Source organism: Pelobates fuscus, chromosome 10 (assembly GCF_036172605.1).
Source record: "Pelobates fuscus isolate aPelFus1 chromosome 10, aPelFus1.pri, whole genome shotgun sequence".
NCBI lineage: Eukaryota > Metazoa > Chordata > Amphibia > Anura > Pelobatidae > Pelobates > Pelobates fuscus.
The window spans coordinates 7,286,596-7,311,790 of NC_086326.1; the positions used below are offsets into that span (position 1 = coordinate 7,286,596).

General features: G+C 45.6%; 1 protein-coding gene across 1 annotated transcript in view; it reads right to left on the reverse strand.

The window, feature by feature from the left end:
• Nucleotides 1–4,578, reverse strand: part of ATRNL1 (attractin like 1) — a 716,247-nt gene extending 711,669 nt beyond the window's left edge. Inside the window, exon 1 of the mRNA XM_063434704.1 lies at nt 3,494–4,578. Within this exon, the coding sequence (XP_063290774.1) occupies nt 3,494–3,720 (227 nt within the window). The 5' untranslated portion in view covers nt 3,721–4,578. The remainder of the gene's footprint in view (nt 1–3,493) is intronic.
• Nucleotides 4,579–25,195: the final 20,617 nt, after the last annotated feature.

The following is a 25,195-nucleotide window of genomic DNA, read 5'->3' on the forward strand; positions in this document are numbered from 1 at the left end:
ATCAGCTGGAACGCACAGTAAATAAACACTACCTCCATCAGCTGGAACGCACAGTAAATAAACACTACCTCCATCAGCTGGAACGCACAGTAAATAAACACTACCTCCATCAGCTGGAACACACAGTAAATAAACACTACCTCCATCAGCTGGAACGCACAGTAAATAAACACTACCTCAATCAGCTGGAACGCACAGTAAATAAACACTACCTCCATCAGCTGGAACACACAGTAAATAAACACTACCTCCATCAGCTGGAACGCACAGTAAATAAACACTACCTCCATCAGCTGGAACACACAGTAAATAAACACTACCTCCGTGACCTGGAACACACAGTAAATAAACACTACCTCCATCAGCTAGAACGCACAGTAAATAAACACTACCTCCGTCACCTGGTACACACAGTAAATAAACACTACCTCCGTCACCTGGAACGCACAGTAAATAAACACTACCTCCGTCACCTGGAACACACAGTAAATAAACACTACCTTATTATGGTGTATTGTTGTATTACAGCTCGGTGTATTAACGCAGCTCATTGTATTATTACAGCTCGGTGTATTAACGCAGCTCATTGTATTATTACAGCTCGGTGTATTAACGCAGCTCATTGTATTATTACAGCTCGGTGTATTAACGCAGCTCATTGTATTATTACAGCTCGGTGTATTAACGCAGCTCATTGTATTATTACAGCTCGGTGTATTAACGCAGCTCATTGTATTATTACAGCTCGGTGTATTAACGCAGCTCATTGTATTATTACAGCTCGGTGTATTAACGCAGCTCATTTTATTATTACAGCTCGGTGTATTAACGCAGCTCATTGTATAATTACGGATTGTTATATTATTACAGCTCCGTGTATTAGCGCAGCTCATTGTATAATTACGGATTGTTGTATTATTACAGCTCCGTGTATTAACGCAGCTCATTGTATAATTACGAATTGTTATATTATTACAGCTCGATGTATTAACGCAGCTCATTGTATAATTACAGATTGTTGTATTATTACAGCTCGGTGTATTAACGCAGCTTATTGTATAATTACGGATTGTTATATTATTACAGCTCGATGTATTAACGCAGCTCATTGTATAATTACGGATTGTTATATTATTACAGCTCGATGTATTAACGCAGCTCATTGTATAATTACGGATTGTTATATTATTACAGCTCGATGTATTAACGCAGCTCATTGTATAATTACGGATTGTTATATTATTACAGCTCCGTGTATTAACGCAGCTCATTGTATAATTACGGATTGTTGTATTATTACAGCTCGGTGTATTAACGCAGCTCATTGTATAATTACGGATTGTTGTATTATTACAGCTCGGTGTATTAACGCAGCTAATTGTATAATTACGGATTGTTGTATTATTACAGCTCGGTGTATTAACGCAGCTCATTGTAGAATTACGGATTGTTATATTATTACAGCTCTATGTATTAACGCAGCTCATTGTATAATTACGGATTGTTATATTATTACAGCTCGGTTTATTAACTCAGCTCATTGTATAATTACGGATTGTTGTATTATTACAGCTCGGTGTATTAACGCAGCTCATTGTATAATTACGGATTGTTGTATTATTACAGCTCGATGTATTAACGCAGCTCATTGTATAATAACGGATTGTTGTATTATTACAGCTCGGTGTATTAATGCAGCTCATTGTATAATAACGGCTCACTACTAACTCAGAATATAATGGTTAATGCGGATCATGGTGTATATATGGAGATATATTATTCTAGAACACAGTGGGCTCAGTACTAACCCAGAATATAATGGATACTGGAATCATGGTGTATATACAGAGATATATTATTCTAGAACACAATGGGTTCAGTACTAACCCAGAATATAATGGATACTGGAATCATGGTGTATATACGGAGATATATTATTCTAGAACCCAATGGGCTCAGTACTAACCCAGAATATAATGGATACTGGGATCATGGTGTATATACGGAGATATATTATTCTAGAACACAGTCGGCTCAGTACTAACCCAGAATATAATGGATACTGGGATCATGGTGTATATACGGAGATATATTATTCTAGAACACAATGGGTTCAGTACTAACCCAGAATATAATGGATACTGGAATCATGGTGTATATACAGAGATATATTATTCTAGAACACAATGGGCTCAGTACTAACCCAGAATATAATGGATACTGGGATCATGGTTTATATACGGAGATATATTATTCTAGAACCCAATGGGCTCAGTACTAACCCAGAATATAATGGATACTGGGATCATGGTTTATATACGGAGATATATTATTCTAGAACACAATGGGCTCAGTACTAACCCAGAATATAATGGATACTGGGATCATGGTGTATATACAGAGATATATTATTCCAGAACACAGTGGGCTCAGTACTAACCCAGAATATAATGGATACTGGGATCATGGTGCATATACGGAGATATATTATTCTAGAACACAATGGGTTCAGTACTAACCCACAATATAATGGATACTGGGATCATGGTTTATATACGGAGATATATTATTCTTGAACCCAATGGGCTCAGTACTAACCCAGAATATAATGGATACTGGGATCATGGTGTATATACGGAGATATATTATTCTAGAACACAATGGGTTCAGTACAAACCCAGAATATAATGGATACTGGGATCATGGTTTATATACGGAGATATATTATTCTAGAACCCAATGGGCTCAGTACTAACCCAGAATATAATGGATACTGGGATCATGGTGTATATACGGAGATATATTATTCTAGAACACAGTGGGTTCAGTACTAACTCAGAATATAATGGTTATTGCGGATCATGGTGTATATACGGAGATATATTATTCTAGAACCCAATGGTCTCAGTACTAACCCAGAATATAATGGATACTCCGGATCATGGTTTATATACGGAGATATATTATTCTAGAACACAATGGGCTCAGTACTAACCCAGAATATAATGGATACTGGGATCATGGTGTATATACGGAGATATATTATTCTAGAACACAGTGGGCTCAGTACTAACCCAGAATATAATGGATACTGAGGATCATTGTGTATATACAGAGATATATTATTCCAGAACACAGTGGGCTCAGTACTAACCCAGAATATAATGGATACTGGGATCATGGTTTATATACGGAGATATATTATTCTAGAACCCAATGGGCTCAGTACTAACCCAGAATATAATGGATACTGGGATCATGGTGTATATACGGAGATATATTATTCTAGAACACAGTGGGTTCAGTACCAACCCAGAATATAATGGATACTGGTATCATGGTGTATATACAGAGATATATTATTCTAGAACACAGTGGGCTTAGTAGTAACCCAGAATATAATGGATACTGGGACCATGGTGTATATACGGAGAGAAATAACATTACAATAAATCCTGAACATGACCCCAACACGGACAGACATGGTACTTACTTGAACCGCCCTTGGCAGTGGTGACATTGGTCCCCTACCCATCCAGGGTCACACAGACAGGTGGAATTAACACAGCGGCCGGAAAAACAAGGGCTTTTCTCGCAGGCTCGTCCCTGGGAGCTGTGAGCGAAGAGGAGTAGGTAGAAGAGGCCAGAACGAAGCAGGGACAACCCAAGGCATCCTGAGCACACGTTGGCCACCAGCAGCCACCTCATTCCACACAGCATAGTGCCAGGGACCAACACAACCCAATCAGTGAGAGGCAGAGGCCCTAACTGGTATATATGGCCTGGAACCTTGTGCAGCCTTAGGTCACTCTATGGCCATGTGTGTGGCCACTGATAAATCTGTGTGTATGGATCTTCCAATATGTCCATGTATGGGATATGTCTATATGGTCCACAATGTGTATTGTTATATGGGGCCAGTATAAGTGCTGTCTATATTGACCTCTTTATATGTAACAATTAGAGGACTATTTTACCTCTGAGGTTTTTATGTGCCCAGTATAGGAATTGTATTCATGGATACCTCTATATGTGCCCAGTATATGATCTGCCTATATGGATTTCTCTATATTTAGCCAGTACAGGATTATTCTATATTGTCCCCCTTTTTGGGCCCAGTATAGGAGCTGTATATAAAGGACCCATTTATGTATTACCAGTATAGGAACTGTTTAAATGGACCCCCTATATGTGCCCAGTATATGATCGGTCTATATGAACTCTTATATGTGTGCCCAGTATAGGAGCGGTCTATATGAACCCCCTATATGTGTGCCCAGTATAGGAGCGGTCTATATGGACCCCCTATATGTGTGCCCAGTTTAGGAGTAGTCTATATGGACCCCCTATATGTGTGCCCAGTATAGAAGCTGTATATATGGACCCCCTATATGTGTGCCCAGTTTAGGAGTAGTCTATATGGACCCCTTATTGTGTGCCCAGTATAGGAGCTGTCTATATGGACCCCCTATAGGTGTGCCCAGTACAGGAGCTGTCTATATGGACCCCTTATTGTGTGCCCAGTATAGGAGCTGTCTACATGGACCCCCTATATGTGTGCCCAGTATAGGAGCTGTCTATATGTGTGCCCAGTATAGGAGCTGTCTATATGGACCCCTTATCGTGTGCCCAGTATAGGAGCTGTCTATATGGACCCCCTATATGTGTGCCCAGTATAGGAGCTGTCTATATGGACCCCTTATCGTGTGCCCAGTATAGGAGCTGTCTATATGGACCCCCTATATGTGTGCCCAGTTTAGGAGTAGTCTATATGAACCCCCTATATGTGTGCCCAGTATAGAAGCTGTATATATGGACCCCCTATATGTGTGCCCAGTTTAGGAGTAGTCTATATGGACCCCTTATTGTGTGCCCAGTACAGGAGCTGTCTATATGGACCCCCTATAGGTGTGCCCAGTACAGGAGCTGTCTATATGGACCCCTTATTGTGTGCCCAGTATAGGAGCTGTCTATATGGACCCCCTATATGTGTGCCCAGTATAGGAGCTGTCTATATGGACCCCCTATATGTGTGCCCAGTATAGGAGCTGTCTATATTAACCCCCCTATATGTGTGCCCAGTATAGGAGCGGTCTATATTGACTTCTTATTGTGTGCCCAGTATAGGAGCTTTCTATATGGACCCCCTATATATGTGCCCAGTATAGGAGCGGTCTATATGGACCCCTATATGTGTACCCAGTATGGGAGCGGTCTATATGGACCCCCTATATGTGTGTCTAGTATAGGAGCTGTCTATATGGACCCCCTATATGTGTGCCCAGTAAAGGAGTGGTCTATATGGACCCCTTATTGTGCAAGGAGTTGTCTATATGGATCCATTAGGGATGATGGGACTGAAAGTGTATTGATGGCTATGAGGAATAGGATAGTGATTTTTGCTCAGGGATGATGTGACTGGCAGTGCAGTAATAATTATGAAAAGGATAGTGACCTCTTCCAAGGTATGATGGGAGTGGGAGAGCTATGATGAGGAAAATAAGACAAATGGTACCTGCCCATGGATTATGGGAGTGAAAGGAAGACAGTGGTCCTGGATGATAGGAGTGAGAGTATAGTAAGAAGGAAGATAATGTCCCTGGATGATGGAAATGCAGAGATAATGAGGATGGAGTTCCCGGTCCTTGGAAGATGGCAATTATAGTGCAGAAATGCTGGAAAATTGGAACTTGTAGATCCTGTCCCTGGATGATGGGAGATGTAGTGTAGATAAGGTATTAGATCCCTGTCCCTGGATGATGGGAGTTGTAGTGAAGATACGGTATTAGATCCTGTCCCTGGATGATGGGAGTTGTAGTGTAGATCCCTGTCCCAGGATGATGGGAGTTGTAGTGTAAATAAGGTATTCGCTCCCTGTCCCTGGATGATGGGAGTTGTAGTGTAGATCCCTGTCCCTGGATGATGGGAGTTGTAGTGTAGATCCCTGTCCCTGGATGATGGGAGTTGTAGTGAAGATACGGTATTCGCTCCCTGTCCCTGGATGATGGGAGTTGCAGTCTCCGCTCCCTGTGTGGCCCCCGGGCCCGACCCTCCGGCTGTTCGCTGGGTCCCCGCTGTTGGGGTGATTGGCCCCTGTGGCCCCTAACAGCCTCTTCCTGCAGACATCATCGGGATCCGAGTGTAATCCTCCCCTCCCCCTCCCAGCCCACAATATAGAGAGCTGAGCATGTGCAGACAGCCCCCCTCCCTCTATATAACATCACATGGTACCTCTATATACAGCACCCCTCCCTCCCTCTATATAACATCCCATGGTACCTCTATATACAGCACCCCTCCCTCCCTCTATATAACATCCCATGGTACCTCTATATACAGCACCCCTCCCTCCCTCCCTCTATATAACATCACATGGTACCTCTATATACAGCACCCCTCCCTCCCTCTATATAACATCACATGGTACCTCTATATACAGCACCCCTCCCTCCCTCTATATAACATCACATGGTACCTCTATATACAGCACCCCTCCCTCTATATAACATCACATGGTACCTCTATATACAGCCCCCTCCCTCCCTCTATATAACATCACATGGTACCTCTATATAACATCACATGGTACCTCTATATACAACACCCTCCCTCTATATAACATCACATGGTACCTCTATATACAGCCCCCCTCCCTCTATATAACATCATATGGTACCTCTATATACAGCACCTCTCCCTCCCTCTATATAACATCACATGGTACCTCTATATACAGCACCCCTCCCTCTATATAACATCACATGGTACCTCTATATACAGCCTCCTTCCCTCTATATAACATCACATGGTACCTCTATATACAGCCTCCCTCCCTCTATATAACATCACATGGTACCTCTACATACAGCACCCCTCCCTCTATATAACATCACATGGTACCTCTATATACAGCCTCCCTCTATATAACATCACATGGTACCTCTATATACTCCCTCCCTCCCTCTATATAACATCACATGGTACCTCTATATACAGCACCCCTCCCTCCCTCTATATAATATCACATGGTACCTCTATATACAGCCTCCCTCCCTCCCTCTATATAATATCACATGGTACCTCTATATACAGCCTCCCTCCCTCTATATAACATCACATGGTACCTCTATATACAGCCTCCTTCCCTCTATATAACATCACATGGTACCTCTATATACAGCCTCCCTCCCTCTATATAACATCACATGGTACCTCTATATACAGCACCCCTCCCTCTATATAACATCACATGGTACCTCTATATACAGCCTCCCTCTATATAACATCACATGGTACCTCGATATACTCCCTCCCTCCCTCCCTCTATATAACATCACATGGTACCTCTATATACAGCACCCCTCCCTCCCTCTATATAATATCACATGGTACCTCTATATACAGCCTCCCTCCCTCTATATAATATCACATGGTACCTCTATATGCAGCCTCCCTCCCTCTATATAACATCACATGGTACCTCTATATACCGCCTCCCTCCCTCTATATAACATCACATGGTACCTCTATATACAGCCCCCTCCCTTTATATAACATCACATGGTACCTCTATATACAGCCCCCTCCCACTATATAACATCACATGGTACCTCTTTATACAGCCCCTTCCCTCTATATAACATCACATGGTACCTCTATATACAGCCACCCTCCCTCCCTCTATATAACATCATGTGGTACCTCTATATACAGCCCCCCTCCCTCCCTCTATATAACATCACTTGGTACCTCTATATACAGCCCCCCTCCCTCCCTCTATATAACATCACATGGTACATCTATATACAACACACCTCCCTCCCTCTATATAATATCACATGGTACCGCTATATACAGCCCCCCTCCCTCCCTCTATATAACATCACATGGTACCTCTATATACAGCCTCCCTCCCTCTATATAACATCACATGGTACCTCTATATACAGCCTCCCTCTATATAACATCACATATCCTCTATATACAGCCCCTCTTCCTCCCTCTATATAACATCACATGGTACCTTTATATACAGCCTCCCTCCATCTATATAACATCACATGGTACCTCTATATACAGCCCCTCTTCCTCCCTCTATATAATATTGTGGTGGAATCCCGGTAAAAATAAATTTAGTAGGCCGAGATTACCACGTGGCATGTGTACGTGCATATGCTGACGTATCGATCAGTTGGTTGCACGAGGCAAGATACGATCAGTAATGTACGGAGCATGTGCAAGAATACAGGATGTAGTATTCCCCTCCTCCATTGTGCTGGACAAGCCATGCGGTCAAGCAGGAAGTTAATTCTTATTTGTATTGATTGGTCAAGAGAATGTGCGGGTGGAGCTTAATATGGGAGGAGTTATGTGCCTATATAAGGAGCCTGCACTATTGTCCGGGGCTCAGAACTTGCTGTATTTTGGTGACATTAGTCCCTCTGAGTCCCGATCGGTGATCCAATAAAGAATCTCTTCCTTCCTGAAGAAACCTGTGTCCATCTCTCTGTGCTTTGCTTCCGCCAGTTTCTCCGGTATCATTTGGTGCATTGGCCGGGAAGCTCATCGTTCAACGGTAGCTGAGAGGCAGAGGCGTGAGACGCAGTGGTGTATTTTGGTTTTGTGCTGCCCTAGGCATTACTAAACGTATGCACCCCCCTCAATCTTCATGCGCCCCACCCCTTCTGGTCAAGGCCACACCTCTTCCTTTTGAGACCCAACCATTCTGTAAGCCCCACCTCTTTCTCTTCAAGCTCCACCTCTTCATCTCTGTCCTCAAACAGTTTACGAAGCAAACTTTGCCATCAAACTGCTTTCCAATACCATCTTTGTCCCAAAACAACCTTACAGTGCCAGCTTTGTCCCCAACCAGCTTATTAGTGCCATATTTACACCCAAACAACATGCCAGTGCCATCTTTGTCCACAAACCGTTTGCCAGTGCCATCTGGTATATCAGGCCTCTACGCTTTAAATGCATAAACTTGGTATATCACAGCAATCAGCGTTAATTGCATAAAACTGGTATATCATAGTAATCGGTTATAAATGCATAGACTAGGTATATCATTGCAATCAGCTGTAAATGCATAAACTTATATTTTGCCAATGACCTGGAGAGTGCCTTACTCTGAAACCACTGCCTCTGAGCGAGCACCAGGATGTTTTGTTACACCCGGCACTCACGTCCGAGGGGAGGGCGGCAGACAGCTCAGTAGTAAGTTGAAGTTGTGGAGGCAGGTGGGGGTCACTCTATGCAGTAACTCATGGTGTCACCCTACTGCATATCCTCCAGTATCAGACCATTCAGAATCCTTAGTGCAATAATGCAATTATTCCGTTTCTTTACAATACCAGTATAGGATACGGTTATCACAGACCAACATTTAGAAGAAATTAAAACAGAAAACACTTGACTCCTACACATTTCAATGATTTTACAAACAAAGGTGTATTAAGCAGCTTACTCAAGTTATTCAGGCTGGACATGGAAAAGTAGAAGTCTAGCTCTTAGAACACATCAATTTCCAGGAGCAATGTTACCGACACAAAATGACAGAACTCTTAAAGGACCACTATAATGCCAGGAAAACAAACTTGTTTTCCTGGCACTATAGGGTCATTCGGTCGTCGTCCCCCCCCATTTAAAATCCATTCAGCCACTTTCTCCAGAGCCAGGCTCCCTCGGCGCTGGTGACCTCTCCTCCCCTGCAAACGTCTGCTCCGAATGTGCATGTGCAGCAAGAGCAGCGCGCGCATTCAAACCGCCCATTGGAAAGCATTACTCAATGCTTTCCAAGGACGTCCAGCGTCTTCTCACTGTGATTTTCACAGTCAGAATTGTGGAAGAGCCTCTAGCAGCTGTCAGTGAGACAGCCACCAGTGGCTGGATTAACCCTCAGTGAAACATAGCAGTTTCTCTGAAACTGCTATGTTTTCAGCTGCAGGGTTAAAATTAGAGGGACCTGGCACCCAGACCATTACATTGAGCTGAAGTGGTCTCTGTGCCTATAGTGGTCCTTTAAAGGGACACTCCAGGCACCCAGACCACTTCTGCTCATTGGAGTGGTCTGGGTGCCAACTCCCACTACTCTTAACCCTGCAAGTGTAATTATTGCAGTTTTTCATAAACTGCAATATTTACATTGCAGGGTTAACTCCACCTCTAGTGGCTGTCTATTAGACAGCCACTAGAGGTCACTTCCTGGGTTCTAGCACAGGTTTCCACGCTGTGTGGGGACCTCCAGCGTCGCTCAAAACCCCATAGGAAAGCATTGAAATGATTTTTCAATGCTTTCCTATGGGGAGACGTAATGCGCATGCGCGGCATTTCCGACATCAACTGTATTTCAGTTATAGTGCAATCTTTATTAATTATCCTACTTACATTCGAGTGCAAGCTTTATTATCTATCTGAATTACATAAGAATGTGAGTTTTATTGTCCAAAATAGATGCTGCCTCTCCTAAAGAGGGATACTTAAAGGGAAACTCCAGTGCCAGAAAAACGATCCGTTTTTCTGGCACTGGAGGGTCCCTCTCCCTCCCACTGTCGTCCATTGCATGTTTACCACCATAACCACTAATAATTGTATTGTGACCTTAAATTGTGCTTTGACCCATGCTAACCGTACTGTAACCGCTATTTGTAAAAGACGATGTTACTGGGGTGTGTTATAGACGGGTAATTCATATATAGAGAATTATAGCGTGGGTGACTGTATAGTTTCGCCAAAGGGCATAATATTGATTATGTAGTGACTGGTGTAACAGCTGTGTGTGTACGGGAATTCCCTGAGTGTTTATTGTGTTATTGTGTACGTTTCACTTGGTAACCGTACCACGTGGTGCTGTTGCCAGAGGAAACGGGTGTGACTGTTGAATAGTACGCGTGCATAGTATTCGTTGTCAACGACGTTCCATTGATAAGTATGGGCGCGTCGGAGTCAACGATTCCGGATCCCTTAGGTTGTATGGTAAAGAATTTTAAAAAGGGATTCAAAACATGTGATTTTGGGGTTAAAATGTCTCCTGTACGTTTGGTTACTTTGTGCACTAGGGAGTGGCCTACTTTGGTTGCGGCATGGCCGCCACGTGGTAGTTTGGATCCAACCCTGATACAGCGTGTACACGTGGCTGTGTCAGGTAGGCCTGAACTTTACGGACAGTTTCCATATATTGATTGTTGGAGACAGGCCGTAAACGACTCGCCAAAATGGATTCAGATATGCCACGAGGAGCAATGTCGCCTCATGGTGGCCAGGACTTGTTTGTCCACTAGGACTGTGGTTAGGCCCATTTTGGACACGCCCCCTGAGTCCGAGATCCCTTTGCCGCCCCCTTACTTCCCTACAGGAAGAGGTAACGCGAATGCAGGAAGTTCTATACCCCTCCTCTCATTGCCCTCATCCACTTCCGCTTCCTCCTCTAGTACAGAATCCACCCCTCCTCGTATTAAACCTCCCCTTCCGGAACCAGAACCAACCCCCGTTAGATCTAAATATCCTGATTTGGCGCCACTTCAAACTTCCGGTCAAGCTTCTTCTAGCTCGGCTGGGAGTATTCTATTTACTAACTTTTCCCAAAATCAAGCTCCCACATCCTCATGCCCTATTTCTCCCCGACTGGAACCCATAACTGACGCCCCTTCACGTAGCCCCATACTAACCCGACAACTGACCGGTACCCAACAATTAAAACATTATCAGATGCCTCTTCGTCTGAATCCCGGGTCAGCCTATATCGATGCCGCAGGTCAAATGGCACATGCTGACCCAGTCTTCGTATATGTCCCGTTCACGACTACCGATCTCTTGAATTGGAAGACCCACAATTCCTCGTACACTGAGAAACCACAAGCTATGACCGATCTGTTATTCAGACACATAATCCGACATGGGCTGATTGCCAGCAGTTATTAATGACTTTGATTAATAATGAGGAAAGGACAAGGATTAATCAAGCGCCCATTAAAGCGCTAGAGGATAGAGCCCGTGCTTTGAATCAAGCCAATCCAGCAGCATGGGCCGCAACACATTACCCTAATACCGATCCCGATTGGAATGTAAATGGCGCAGATATGGTTCAACTCAGAGCTTATAGAGACGCTATAATTGCTGGCATGAAAGCCGGAGGGAAGAAAGCCATTAATATGTCGAAGACAGTTGAGGTGATTCAGAAAAGTGATGAAGCGCCCAGTGTCTTTTATGACCGATTATTGGAGGCATACCGCTTGTATACCCCCTTTAATCCGGAAGACGCAGATAATTCCCGAATGGTGAACTCCGCCTTTGTCAGCCAAGCTTACGGAGATATTAAGCGCAAGCTACAAAAGTTAGAAGGGTTTGCAGGTATGTCTATCACCCAACTAATGGAGGTAGCGAATAAAGTATATATGAACAGGGAAACAGAAAGTAAGAAAGAGGAAGAGCGCAAGATGCGTAAAAAGGCTGATATGCTAGCGGTAGCGATCGCAGGCGTAGATAGACGGGCCCCAGATAGAGGCGATAGTAAGTGGGATGAGGAACCTCTGAGTAGAAATCAGTGCGCATACTGTAGGGAAGAAGGGCATTGGAGAAATGAGTGTCCGCGAAGAGAACAGTATGAGAGAGACAGACCTAGGACAGGTTATGGAAACTTTAGAGGCAGAGCGAGAGGTAGAGGAGGCCCCGGAGGGAGCAATGGTAATAGAGGGAGTAATGGGAACAGAAGAAGTGTAAGGGAAGATAGGTACTATCCAGCAGCGCAAAGGTCCCGCGATAGAGAAGGTAGGGACTTTGTAGGATTGGCTGACACGGTCATGGAGGACTATTGATACCGACCGGGCTCCATCCCCCTTGGTCGAGCGGAGCCTATGGTCGACGTATCAATAGGGGGAAAAAGGAGTGCGTTCATGATCGACACTGGTGCTGAACATTCGGTGGTGACTGACCTAGTTGCTCCTCCATCTGGAAGAACTATTACTGTAATAGGAGCAACTGGAAGAAGTGCTGCAAAACCGGTTCTTAAAAGTCGACTCTGTACATTGGGAGGCCACGTAGTAAAACATCAATTCCTTTATATGCCTGAATGTCCAGTCCAATTGCTGGGACGTGATATGCTATCTAAGTTACAAGCGCAGATTACGTTCCTATCAAATGGAACAACATCTTTAAAGTTCAATGGACCTTCAGGTATTATGTCATTATCCGTACCAAAGGAAGAAGAGTGGCGACTTTATACAGCGTTGACTAGCCAAAACCCTAGGAGTGATGAGTCCTTATTCAACATACCAGGAGTTTGGGCAGAGAACAACCCACCAGGACTGGCCCGCAATATTCCACCTATTAAAATCGAACTAAAACTTGGGGTTTATCCAGTGAGCCTAAGACAATATCACATCCCGCAGAAGGCTAAGAAGAACATCCAATCTTATCTGGATAAGTTCATACGGTATGGTATCCTAAAATTCTGTACTTCCCCCTGGAACACCCCATTGCTGCCTGTTCAAAAGCCCGGTACAGATGAGTATCGACCTGTGCAGGACTTGAGAGCAGTCAATGATGCGGTTGTTAGTATACATCCAGTTGTGCCCAATCCATATAACCTGCTTGCTTTAATTCCGGGCGGGGCTACCTATTTTACAGTCTTAGACCTCAAAGATGCCTTCTTTTGCCTCCGAATTGCCGCAGAAAGTCAATGTATCTTCGCTTTCCAATGGGAAAACGCTGTAACGGGCTCAAAACGCCAAATGACCTGGACAAGACTGCCCCAAGGGTTTAAAAATTCACCTACCCTATTTGGTTCAGCTCTAAGTCAAGATTTATTGGATTTCGAGTCCATCCCAGGAGAGTGTGTATTGTTGCAATATGTAGATGACTTGTTGATAGCAGCAGTTACAAAGGAAATATGTCAGCAAGCAACGCACGATCAACTACACATTCTCTGGAAGGCAGGATACAAGGTGTCTAGAAAGAAGGCTCAGTTGTGTTTGCCAACTGTCAAATATCTGGGATTCCATATCTCTGAAGGTCAAAGAATTATGGGGCCAGAGAGAAAAGAAGCTGTGTGCCAAATACCGATACCCAAGAATAGAAGACAAGTGCGAGAATTCTTGGGGGCAGCAGGCTTCTGTAGGATATGGATTCCCAGCTACGCGATACTGGCAAAACCTCTGTATGCAACTATCAAACGTACAGAGCACGACCCCTTCTTATGGACTCAAGAACAGCAAACGGCATTTGAAGATGTGAAGAAGGCTTTGATGAGTGCCCCAGCATTAGGTCTACCTGATCACACACGACCATTCTACCTGTATGTACATGAGCAAAGAAGAATGGCTGTGGGAGTATTGACACAGTACTTGGGATCATGGCAAAGACCTGTTGCCTACATGTCTAAGCAACTGGATGCAGTGGCCAGCGGACTTCCACCTTGTCTAAGAGCCGTAGCTGCAGCCGCCCTGCTAGTAGCTGAAGCCGATAAACTCACTCTGGGTCAAGAACTTTATGTACGAGTCCCACATGCAGTACAGACGTTGTTGGATTACAAAGGAGATCATTGGTTTAGTAACAGCCGTATGACCAAGTATCAAGCAATGTTGTGTGAAAACCCAAGAGTGCATTTAGAGACTGTAAACACCTTAAATCCAGCTACCCTTTTGCCACAACCTACTGAAAGCCAACATGATTGTTTGGAAGTAATGGATGAAGTATTTTCAAGTAGACCCGATCTTCGTGATTTTCCCATCCAGAACCCCGATGTTCAATATTACACCGACGGCAGTAGTTATGTGAAAGAAGGGATCCACTATGCAGGATATGCAGTAACAACAATAGACAAGGTGATAGAAGCTCGGCCACTGGCAAAAGGAACATCAGCACAAAAGGCAGAATTGATAGCACTGACACGAGCGTTACAATTGGCTGAAGGTTTAAGAGTGAACATCTACACGGACTCCAAGTATGCGTTTTTAACCACTCACGCCCACGGAGCTTTGTATAAAGAAAGAGGACTATTGAATTCAGAAGGCAAAGAAATCAAGTATGCAGCTGAAATCCTACAACTATTGGAAGCAGTGTGGGAGCCGAGAGAAGTCGGTATCATACATTGTCGAGCGCATCTGAGAGGAGATGGTGATGTAACCAAAGGAAATCGGATGGCAGACAGTACAGCTAAGCGTGCCGCTGAATCGGGAAGACAGGAGTATGTGGGGCATATAGCTGCTCTCATACCAACTCCACTGTCTCAATGGACTCCAGTTTATACAGCTCAAGAAGAGGAGTGGTTAAAGACTGAACCTGGAAAGTACTTGGAGAACAAATGGTATCAGTTAGAAGATGGAAGAATAGTTATTCCAGCGTCACTAGCGGTAGAAATTGTCCAAAACTATCACAACGGGACACATTCTGGGAGAGACAGCACAGAAGAATCTCTCAGAAAACATTTCTACATACCAAGATTGTCCAACTTGACTCAGGCCATTGTACGAAGATGTGTAACGTGTGCTAAAAATAATGCAAGGCAAGGACCAGTAAAGCCACCAGGAGTCCAGTTTATGGGGGGACTCCCCATGTCCGATTTACAAATTGACTATACAGTGATGCCTAAATCGGGTGGACATCGCTACCTGCTGGTGGTTGTGTGTACCTATTCAGGCTGGGTAGAAGCATGTCCTACTCGTACAGAGAAAGCAGGAGAAGTTGTGAGATTCCTGCTACGAGAAATAATACCCCGATATGGACTACCCTGCTCTATAGGATCGGACAATGGTCCAGCTTTTGTTCATCAGTGCCTACAACAACTGACTCATATGCTTGGTATAAAGTGGAGGCTTCATACGGCATATAGACCCCAGAGTTCTGGTAAGGTAGAGAGAATGAATAGAACTATTAAGAATCAGTTGGCTAAAATGTGTCAGGAAACCCAACTTAAGTGGAACGTTCTCTTACCCATAGCTCTATTGCGAATCCGCAGTACACCTACCAGAAGGATGGGCCTCTCTCCTTTTGAAATCATGTATGGGCGACCACCTCCCGTACTTGGTAACTTAAGGGGGGATTTGAGTCAGTTGGGAGAAGGAATTACCCGGCAGCAGGTTGTAGAGTTGGGTAAGACTATGGAGGAGGTACAGAAATGGGTACAAGATAGATTACCTGTGAATATTTATCCCCCAGTTCATAGTTACCACCCAGGAGACCAAGTGTGGATTAAAGAGTGGAATAATGTACCGTTAGGGCCCAAGTGGAGAGGTCCTTATGTTGTTCTTTTGTCTACCCCTACAGCGATAAAAGTAGCCGAAGTGACTCAGTGGATACATCACTCCAGGGTTAAACCAGCAGCAGTCGATTCTTGGCAAGTTACAGCAGATCCAGAGAATCCCTGCAAGATCCGGTTAAAGCGCACGACTCAGTTGGAGTGACGAGGAATCTTGTGGATTACAAATTTTATTGTTTCAGAGATTTGGTAAGTGAGTGAGAGGGCCATAATAAAGCCTGTCCGCTCACCGACGTATAGTATATAAGCCAGGAAAAGTCTCGAAGGGACCCCTGTGAAGACGAGCAGAACTCCATTCCCTGCAGCCCTTACATCCTGGAAGCTGAGGTGCCTTCGCACGGACGAAGACTGAGGATGACGACGAAAGATGTGTTCTTAATAATGTTTTTATATGTGTATTTTTATATTCAGGAAGGTAGAGGTACCGACACTCCTAGCTGTGAGGTATGCATTAAGACTACAAGAACAGGTAACCATATTTCCCAAACCCTAATTTGGCATTCACAATACGAGTGTAAAGGAGATGTATCAAGATGTAGATACCTAAATATAGAATATAGTGTGTGCCATTTAGGAGTAGGAGAACCTAAGTGCTTCAGTCCAGAGTATCAACCTCGTACAATTTGGTTGACTCTCAGGAATGGAGATCCTCAGGGGACCCTAATTAATAAGACGGTGTTAGAATCCGTACATTCTTCGGGTGTTCTGCTATTTGATGCGTGTAAGGCGATATCAAGTGGTAGAAAGCCGTGGAATGTTTGTGGGGATCTTAGATGGGAGAGGACGTATGGGTCTAACGATAAATATATTTGTCCCAGTAGTAAAAATAAATATGTGAGTCCTAGATGCCCAAATAGAGATTATAACTTTTGCCCATATTGGTCTTGTGTGGGGTGGGCAACTTGGGGACAGACAGTAGACAAGGACATGATTGTGACTAAGTTGCCTACCAATCCATACTGTAAGTCTATGGAATGCAATCCAGTCCATATACTTATAAATAACCCCGACAAGTTCTTAGATAAATATGGTAATTTATTTGGGTTTCAAATATATGGGACGGGTTTAGATCCTGGGACAGTATTGTTTATAGGGATAGAGACCGATACGGTATCCTCCCATCAAGTATACCATTCCTTTTATGAAGAGATGAGCATAGATAATAAGATCCCCCATAATGCTAAAAACCTGTTTATTGATTTAGCTGAGAGTATTGCCGGTAGTCTTAATGTTACCAACTGCTATGTGTGTGGAGGTACTAACATGGGAGACCAATGGCCTTGGGAAGCAAAGGAGGTAATGTCCGGTTCTGAGGCAGTTTTTTTTTTTTTTTGTAAATCTTTCTTTTATTGAGGCATAGATTAAGGTGGAACAGAATAAAGAGAGGGAGACTTGCAGGGGTTATACAGGTTATAGACATCATTGTACATTGCATTATCTCCTCGGATTAACAGCCTCGTTTTTATATTTTATAGACAAGCTTAACTTAGAGGGTTCAGAATACTGTGTGTAAGATACATATGGTTCGACAGCATATATCAATAACAGGCGATTAATTGTTATACTGCAACATGAGTTTAAACACGCTGAGAGTTTGCGCCAGGCTCAGCTACAAGCATGGCTCAAGGATCAATAGTGAGATAGGTACCTGCCCAAGCCCAAGACTGTGACATATTATGTAACTGCAGTGACATGCATAGAAATGACGTTAATGTTAATGCTAGCATCATACGCACTGATTATGGAGCAGCAGGTTTAGTTAGTCTAGCTAGTATAAGACATAGGATAATTAGGCTATTAGGGTTAAGTTGGGGTACATCAGTCCACAGAGAGGGGCAAATACCGCCATCGGTCTGTTACTTAGGTTAGTCCTTAAGCTGTCCAGCGACAGGGGGCCAAATCTGGATCCGGAGTCCCACTTGCGTCTGATGCCTTTAGGCCGCTGACCGGGATCTTCGATGTGACGGTGCTGCTTCTGAGGGCCGCTCATCTTCTGCCTGAGGCCTTGATGGGCACTCGCGCCCTTGTGCCATTGGACCCATCATCAGGTCCGTGGGCCCAGGGTTCCGCCGGGCCCTTAGCTTCTCCCTGGGTGTATGGCAGGCTGTGGAGGGGATTCCTCCCGGTGAGCACCCAGCTCAGATGAAGCGTGTGCGGGCCTCTCGGCCATGCAATATCCGTGGGCGGTGTGCGTCGAGCTCCCTGTGGCAGGAGTATCTCCGGGTGTCCGGATCCGTGCTTGGTAGTGCCCTGTGTGCCAGGTTGGATGGTGGTTGCAGGTCGTCCTGCGTCTGAGAGTGCAGGTCTTGTACATGTGGTCACCGCCATCTTGTGTGCGGGTCTCGGGCGGCATGGCGATGCTTGTGCAGAGAGCTGGTAGCTGGTAAGCATGGCTGGGATTGGGATTGGACCGGGATCACCCCCCCGGCCCACAGGGGGGGGGAACAGGGCCGGGTCCGCCTGTTTCTCCACGCTTGTCGGGCTCCATCAGGCAGGATAGTGCCGCGGCGGCCGTCCACTGCACTCACCGCCAGTATGGGTCCCGTCTCTTGTGGCGGGCCCCATCCTCCGAGGGACTAGAACTGTCTCCAACAAGCCTCTCCTCAGTTCAGGCAGCCCGTAGTCACTGGGGGTCGCAGATTTCGCCGGTAAATTCTCCCAAAATCACGATTAACAGGCTGTTTATGCCTCCATTTGCAGGAGCCGAGCTGGCCTGCGACCGCTCAGCTCGGCGGCCCGGCCCCGCCCCCGGTTCTGAGGCAGTTGACCAATTAATATCTACACAAGCCGATTATCATATGAGTGTTAGAGGTAAATCTGAGTGGAGATTAAAGACCTCCATCATAGGTTATGTTTGCATAGCAAGGAAAGGAATGATGTATAATACTTCTGTAGGAGAATTAACTTGTCTAGGGCAAAAAGCTTATGATGATGATACAAAGAATACAACTTGGTGGTCGGCTTCAAATGTCTCAGAACCATCTAACCCGTTTGCTAGATACGCCAATTTAAAGGATGTGTGGTTTGACCTATCCATCACATCTACCTGGAGAGCCCCAGCAAATTTGTACTGGATCTGTGGTAAGAAAGCCTATTCGGAGTTGCCACAGGACTGGGAAGGGGCATGTGTGTTGGGTATGCTCAAACCATCCTTCTTCTTGTTACCTATTGAAACAGGTGAGACTTTAGGTGTTAAAGTGTATGATGTGAATCATAGGAAGAAAAGGGAACCCATAGAGATAGGCGCCTGGGGAGATAATGAATGGCCTCCCCAGCGTATTATAGATTATTATGGGCCAGCCACGTGGGCAGAGGATGGTACCTTTGGTTATAGAACCCCTATTTATATGCTCAACCGTATTATAAGATTACAGGCGGTGGTTGAGATCATTACTAACGAGACATCACAAGCGCTCAATCTTCTAGCGAAGCATAATACCAGGATGAGGACAGCGGTATACCAAAATAGATTAGCCTTGGATTACCTTTTGGCAGTAGAGGGAGGTGTATGTGGGAAGTTTAACCTGAGCAATTGCTGTCTTCAAATAGATGACGAAGGGCAAGCAATAGCTGAGCTTACTAGCCATATGGTTAAACTAGCGCATGTGCCTACTCAGGTATGGAAAGGGTATAATCCAAGTAGTTGGTTTGGTAGCTGGTATGAGTGGTTTGGAGGGCTTAAGGCAGTGGTAGGTGGAGTTCTACTGATTTTAATGTTGTGTCTACTCCTGCCGTGTCTTATACCCTTAGTAGTTAGGTCTGTGCAAAGCCTGATAGAAAATATAGCAGAGAGGAAGGCTGCTGCACAGATAATGGCAATTTATAAATATAAGGCTCTAGATCAGGGAGAACCAATGCAGGAAGATGAGTGTTGAAGATTCACATCATAAGATAAGTCTGGTCTGGTTCAAGGTAACTTGCGGTGTATGCAAACTAAGGTTAAGTGATGCCTCAAGTAATTGTGAAATATCAAGAGGCATCAAAGGGGGGAATGTGGTGGAATCTCGGTAAAAATAAATTTAGTAGGCTGAGATTACCACGTGGCATGTGTACGTGCATATGCTGACGTATCGATCAGTTGGTTGCACGAGGCAAGATACGATCAGTAGTGTACGGAGCATGTGCAAGAATACAGGATGTAGTATTCCCCTCCTCCATTGTGCTGGACAAGCCATGCGGTCAAGCAGGAAGTTAATTCTTATTTGTATTGATTGGTCAAGAGAATGTGCGGGTGGAGCTTAATATGGGAGGAGTTATGTGCCTATATAAGGAGCCTGCACTATTGTCCGGGGCTCAGAACTTGCTGTATTTTGGTGACATTAGTCCCTCTGAGTCCCGATCGGTGATCCAATAAAGAATCTCTTCCTTCCTGAAGAAACCTGTGTCCATCTCTCTGTGCTTTGCTTCCGTCAGTTTCTCCGGTATCAATATCACATGGTACCTTTATATACAGCCCCCCTTCCTCCCTCTATATAACATCACATGGTACCTTTATATACAGCCCCCCTCCCTCCCTCTATATAACATCACATGGTACCTTTGTATACAGCCCCCCTCCCTCCCTCTATATAACATCACATGGTACGTCTATATACAGCCTCCCTCTATATAACATCACATGCAGGGCCGGATTAACATAGGGGCTGATGGAGCTGCAGCTCCAGGCCCATGGAATAGGCCCATTTAAAAAAAAAAAACTTTTTTTTTTTTTTTTACACACTACTCTTAGGTTTGCCATCTGACTGGTATTTTAAGGCACAGCCGGTATTTGTGGCTGCCTGCCCGTGACGGTATTGCAGTAATACCTAATACCGGCAATACAAATGCAAATATTTTTCTCAGTATAAATAGAGATTACTCTGCAATACCAGCACCAGCCAGTAGCCACTGTGTATGGAGAGAGGCAGAGATAGGAAGTTACAGCCAGGGGCGGACTGACAACTCACAAGGCCCTTGGGCAATAGGAGACCAAGGGCCCCCTTCTGGTGCAAAGTTTTTTTCCCCTGTGTTTGCTGGTGACCTCACAAGCAGCATCCCCCACATTTGTTTTCAATCATACCCATACAAGTAGCCTGCAAACGTTTGTAGGCGACTTGTGGGGTTCAGTGTGTGGGATGCTGCTTGTGATGTGTTCCTGTATGTCAATGTGTTGTGTAACATTTTTGCCTTTTACCTATTGTACTGCACTGCAGAATATGTTTGTGCTATATAGATGGTTGTAATTATGGTGTGTGTGTGTGTGAGTGTTTGTGTAAGGAGGCTGTATGCAGTATTGCAATGGTAGGAATGCTGCTTGTGATAACTGTAGGGAGGCTTTGTGTAGGGAGGCTGCATGTTGTTTTCCATGTGTGGGGATGCTGCTTGTGGGATTGTGTGCATACAGTGAGGCTTCTGGTGACTTTAAGTGTGTGAATGAGTCTGTTTGCAGTGTAGTATGTGAGTTGAGACAGCTGGTTGTGTTGCAGTGTGTGTGGTAGGGGCTGTAGTAGGCGCCTGGGGTTTACTAGGGCTGTAATGTGTGTTTGTATGGATAATACATATTAAAGGGACTCTCCAGTGCCAAGAAAACAAACCGTTTTCCTGGCACTGCAGGTCCCCTCTCCCTCCCACCCCCAAACCCCTTCAGTGACTTACCTGTATCCAGCGCCGATGCCCCTCGGCTCCTGGTCTGGATCTGCCCATCCGGCGGGGGAGACCTATTGAGCATGCGCGGCCGGGGAGACCTAATGCGCATGCGCGGCAATGCCGCACACACACATTAGACCTCCCCATAGGAAAGCATTGAATGCTTTCAAATGGGGATTTCAGCAACGCTGGAGGTCCTCACGTAGCGTGAGGACGTCCAGCGATGTTATAGCACACTTTTCGTGTTCTATGAACACGGAAGTGTCCTCTAGTGGCTGAGGACTTAACCCTTTAAGGTAAATATTGCAGTTAATTACACTTGCAGGGTTAAGGGTAGTGGGAGTTGGCAACCAGACCACTCCAATGGGCAGAAGTGGTCTGGGTGCCTGGAGTGTCCCTTTAAGGCTGTGTGTGTGGATAGTAGCTGCAGTGTGTGCGTGTGGAGATATGGGCTCTAGTAGGTGCAGGGGGGCATAGGGACCGTAGTAGGTGCATGGGGAGATAGTGGCTGTAGAGAATGGAAGAGTGATAGGTGGTATACTGGGTGCAGGAAGGTATAGGGGCTGTAGTGGGTCCAGTGAGGGCTGTGATGGGTATAGGGATGGATAGGGGTTGAGGTGGGTGAACGGGGCATTAGGGCTGAGGTGGGTGATGGGGGAGATCGGTGCTGAGGTGGGCATAGGGCCCAGGTGGGAGCTAAGGGAGATGGGTGCTGAGGTGGAGCGGGACATGGGAGATGAAGTGGGTGCTGGGGTAGATGGGGGCAGAGGTGAGTGAAGGTGGAGGGAGATGGGTGCTGAGGTGGAGGGGGGCATGGGAGATGAGATGGGTGCTAAGGTTGATCGGGGCTGAGGTGAGTGAAGCAGGAGATGGGTGCTTAAGTGGGTGGAGGGGGGCATGGGGCTAAGGGAGGTGGGTGCTGAGTTGGAGAGGGGCATAGGGCTGAAGTGGGTGCTGAGGTGGAGGGGGCATGGGAGATGAAGTGGGTGCTGAGGTGGGTGGAGGGGGCATGGGAGATGAAGTGGGTGCTGTGGTGGGTGGAGGGGGAGATGGGAGATTTACATACCTGCTGACTGTGCGAGGCTGCTCACTCAGTATATTCTGCAGGAGGAGAGGAGGAGGCAGGAAGTGATGTCACTTCCCCTCTCCTGGGCTCCGCCTCCTCCCCTCACATGCTCCGCACAGAGAGGATGGAGGAGACTTGGCAAGAGCAGGATTGCTGCCAGGTCTCATGAGGTGAGGGGACACATATCATGTTAAATTGTTCCTCTCTGGCTGGGGAGATCTCTGAACTCCCCAGCCAGAGAGAGTATGACTGTTCAGGCAGCCGGGCCCCTGACTGCCTCGGGCCCTCGGTCCATGACCGATCTGCCCGAGTGGTCAGTCCGCCCCTGGTTACAGCATATCCCTGCCTCTCTCTACTCACTGATCCGCGGGGAAGGAGCTACACAGCACAGAGAGTCCAGACAGCAGCTCCCAGCCTGCAGAGACAGCCTACAGCTCAGGTAAGTGAAGGATGGGGGGGAAAGGCAGCAGGGCGACATGGGAACACAGACACTAGGGGACACATGGGGTCACTGGGAGACGTGGGGACACTGAGACACTTGTGGACACTGGGAAAATGGGGACACTGTGAGACACGGGGAGGCTGAGTCACATGAGGATGCTGGGAGACACATTGGAACACAGAGACACTAGGGACACAGTGTCCCCATGGCTCCCAGTGTCCCCTAGTCTCCCAGTGTCTGTGTCACCATGTCTCAGTGTCCCCATATATCAATGTCCCCATGTCTCCCAGTGTCCCCAAGTGTCTGTGTCCCCGTGTCTCCCAGTGTCCCCTCGTCTCCCAGTGTCTGTGTTCCCATGTCTCTCAGTGTCCCTAGTGTCTTAGTTTCCCCAAATGGCTGTGTCCCCATGTCTCCCAGTGTCTGTGTCCCTGGTGTCTGTGACCCCATTTCTCCCAGTGTCCCCAAATGTCTCAGTGTCCCCATGTCTGTATCCACATGTGCCCCCATGTCTCCCAGTGTCCCCAAGTGTCTGTGTCCCCGGGTCTCTCAGTATTCCCATGTTTCTCAGTGTCCCCATGTCTCTGTGTCCCCTGGTTTCCTAGTGACACAGGACACACTGAGACATGGGGACACTGGGAAAAATGGGAACACAGACACTGGAAGACTAGGGGACTGGGCGACTTGGGGACGCTGACACTGTGATACATAGGGACACTGATGCCAGACTGGCCTTCCAATTCTTTGGACAGACATGCCCTCTTTTTGGGCATGTTTGCCCCTTTTGGCAGTTCTGGTCACGTGATTCGCGTCAGTGGCCCACCCTTTTACCCCGCCCATTGACTTCCTGCTTCACTGGACATTGCTGTTAGGGGGTATGGATTTACTTGAAAGATGAAAGCATTAAAGGGACACTATAGTCACCTGAACAACTTTAGCTTAATGGAGCAGTTTTGGTGAACAACTTTAGCTTAATGAAGCAGTTTTGGTGTCATCCCTGCAGCCTCACTGCTCAATCCTCTGCCATTTAGGAGTTAAATCCTTTTGTTTATGAACCCTAGTCACACCTCCCTGCATGTGACTTGCACAGCCTTCCATAAACACTTCCTGTAAAGAGAGCCCTATTTAGGCTTCCTTTATTGCAAGTCCTGTTTAATTAAGATTTTCTTAGAAATGCTCAATGTTAACATGTTCTTTGCTTTTTTTGGAAAGTTACAGGGTTATAAGTATAAGTAGCCGTTTGCTATTTCCAAACCATTTATTTTCAAAATTAACGCAAGTTACATTGTAACACTGATATCTGTCAGGAATCTCTAAATAACCCTTCACATGTATATATTTTTTAAAAGAAGGCAACCATTTTATCACCAATCTATGCCAAATTTAAACACAAAAAAATGGTGATTTAATACATAACAATTTAAGAATCCATGTACTGAAAACTTTAAGGGTCTAGGACCACTCCTATATGGGCCAGGTGCTCCTGCCGGGTATCGCTGAAACGGGCGATATCATCGAGATACGCGCAGGTATAGTCCTGGAACCCATCTAGGAGCCAGTCAACCATTCGCTGAAAAGCAGCCGAGCGTTTTTCATCCAAAACAGCATGACCTTAAATTGGTACAGGCCGAATGGGGTGACAAATGCCGACGTAGGGATGGCTTCAAGGGCTAGGGGGATCTGCCAATACCCCTTACAAAGATCAGTTGTAGTGAGGTATTTGCCCTTAGCCATCCGGTCTAAGAACTCATCTATCCTGGGCATCGGATAGGCGTCTGACACGGTCTTATTGTTCAACCTCTGGTAATCCACA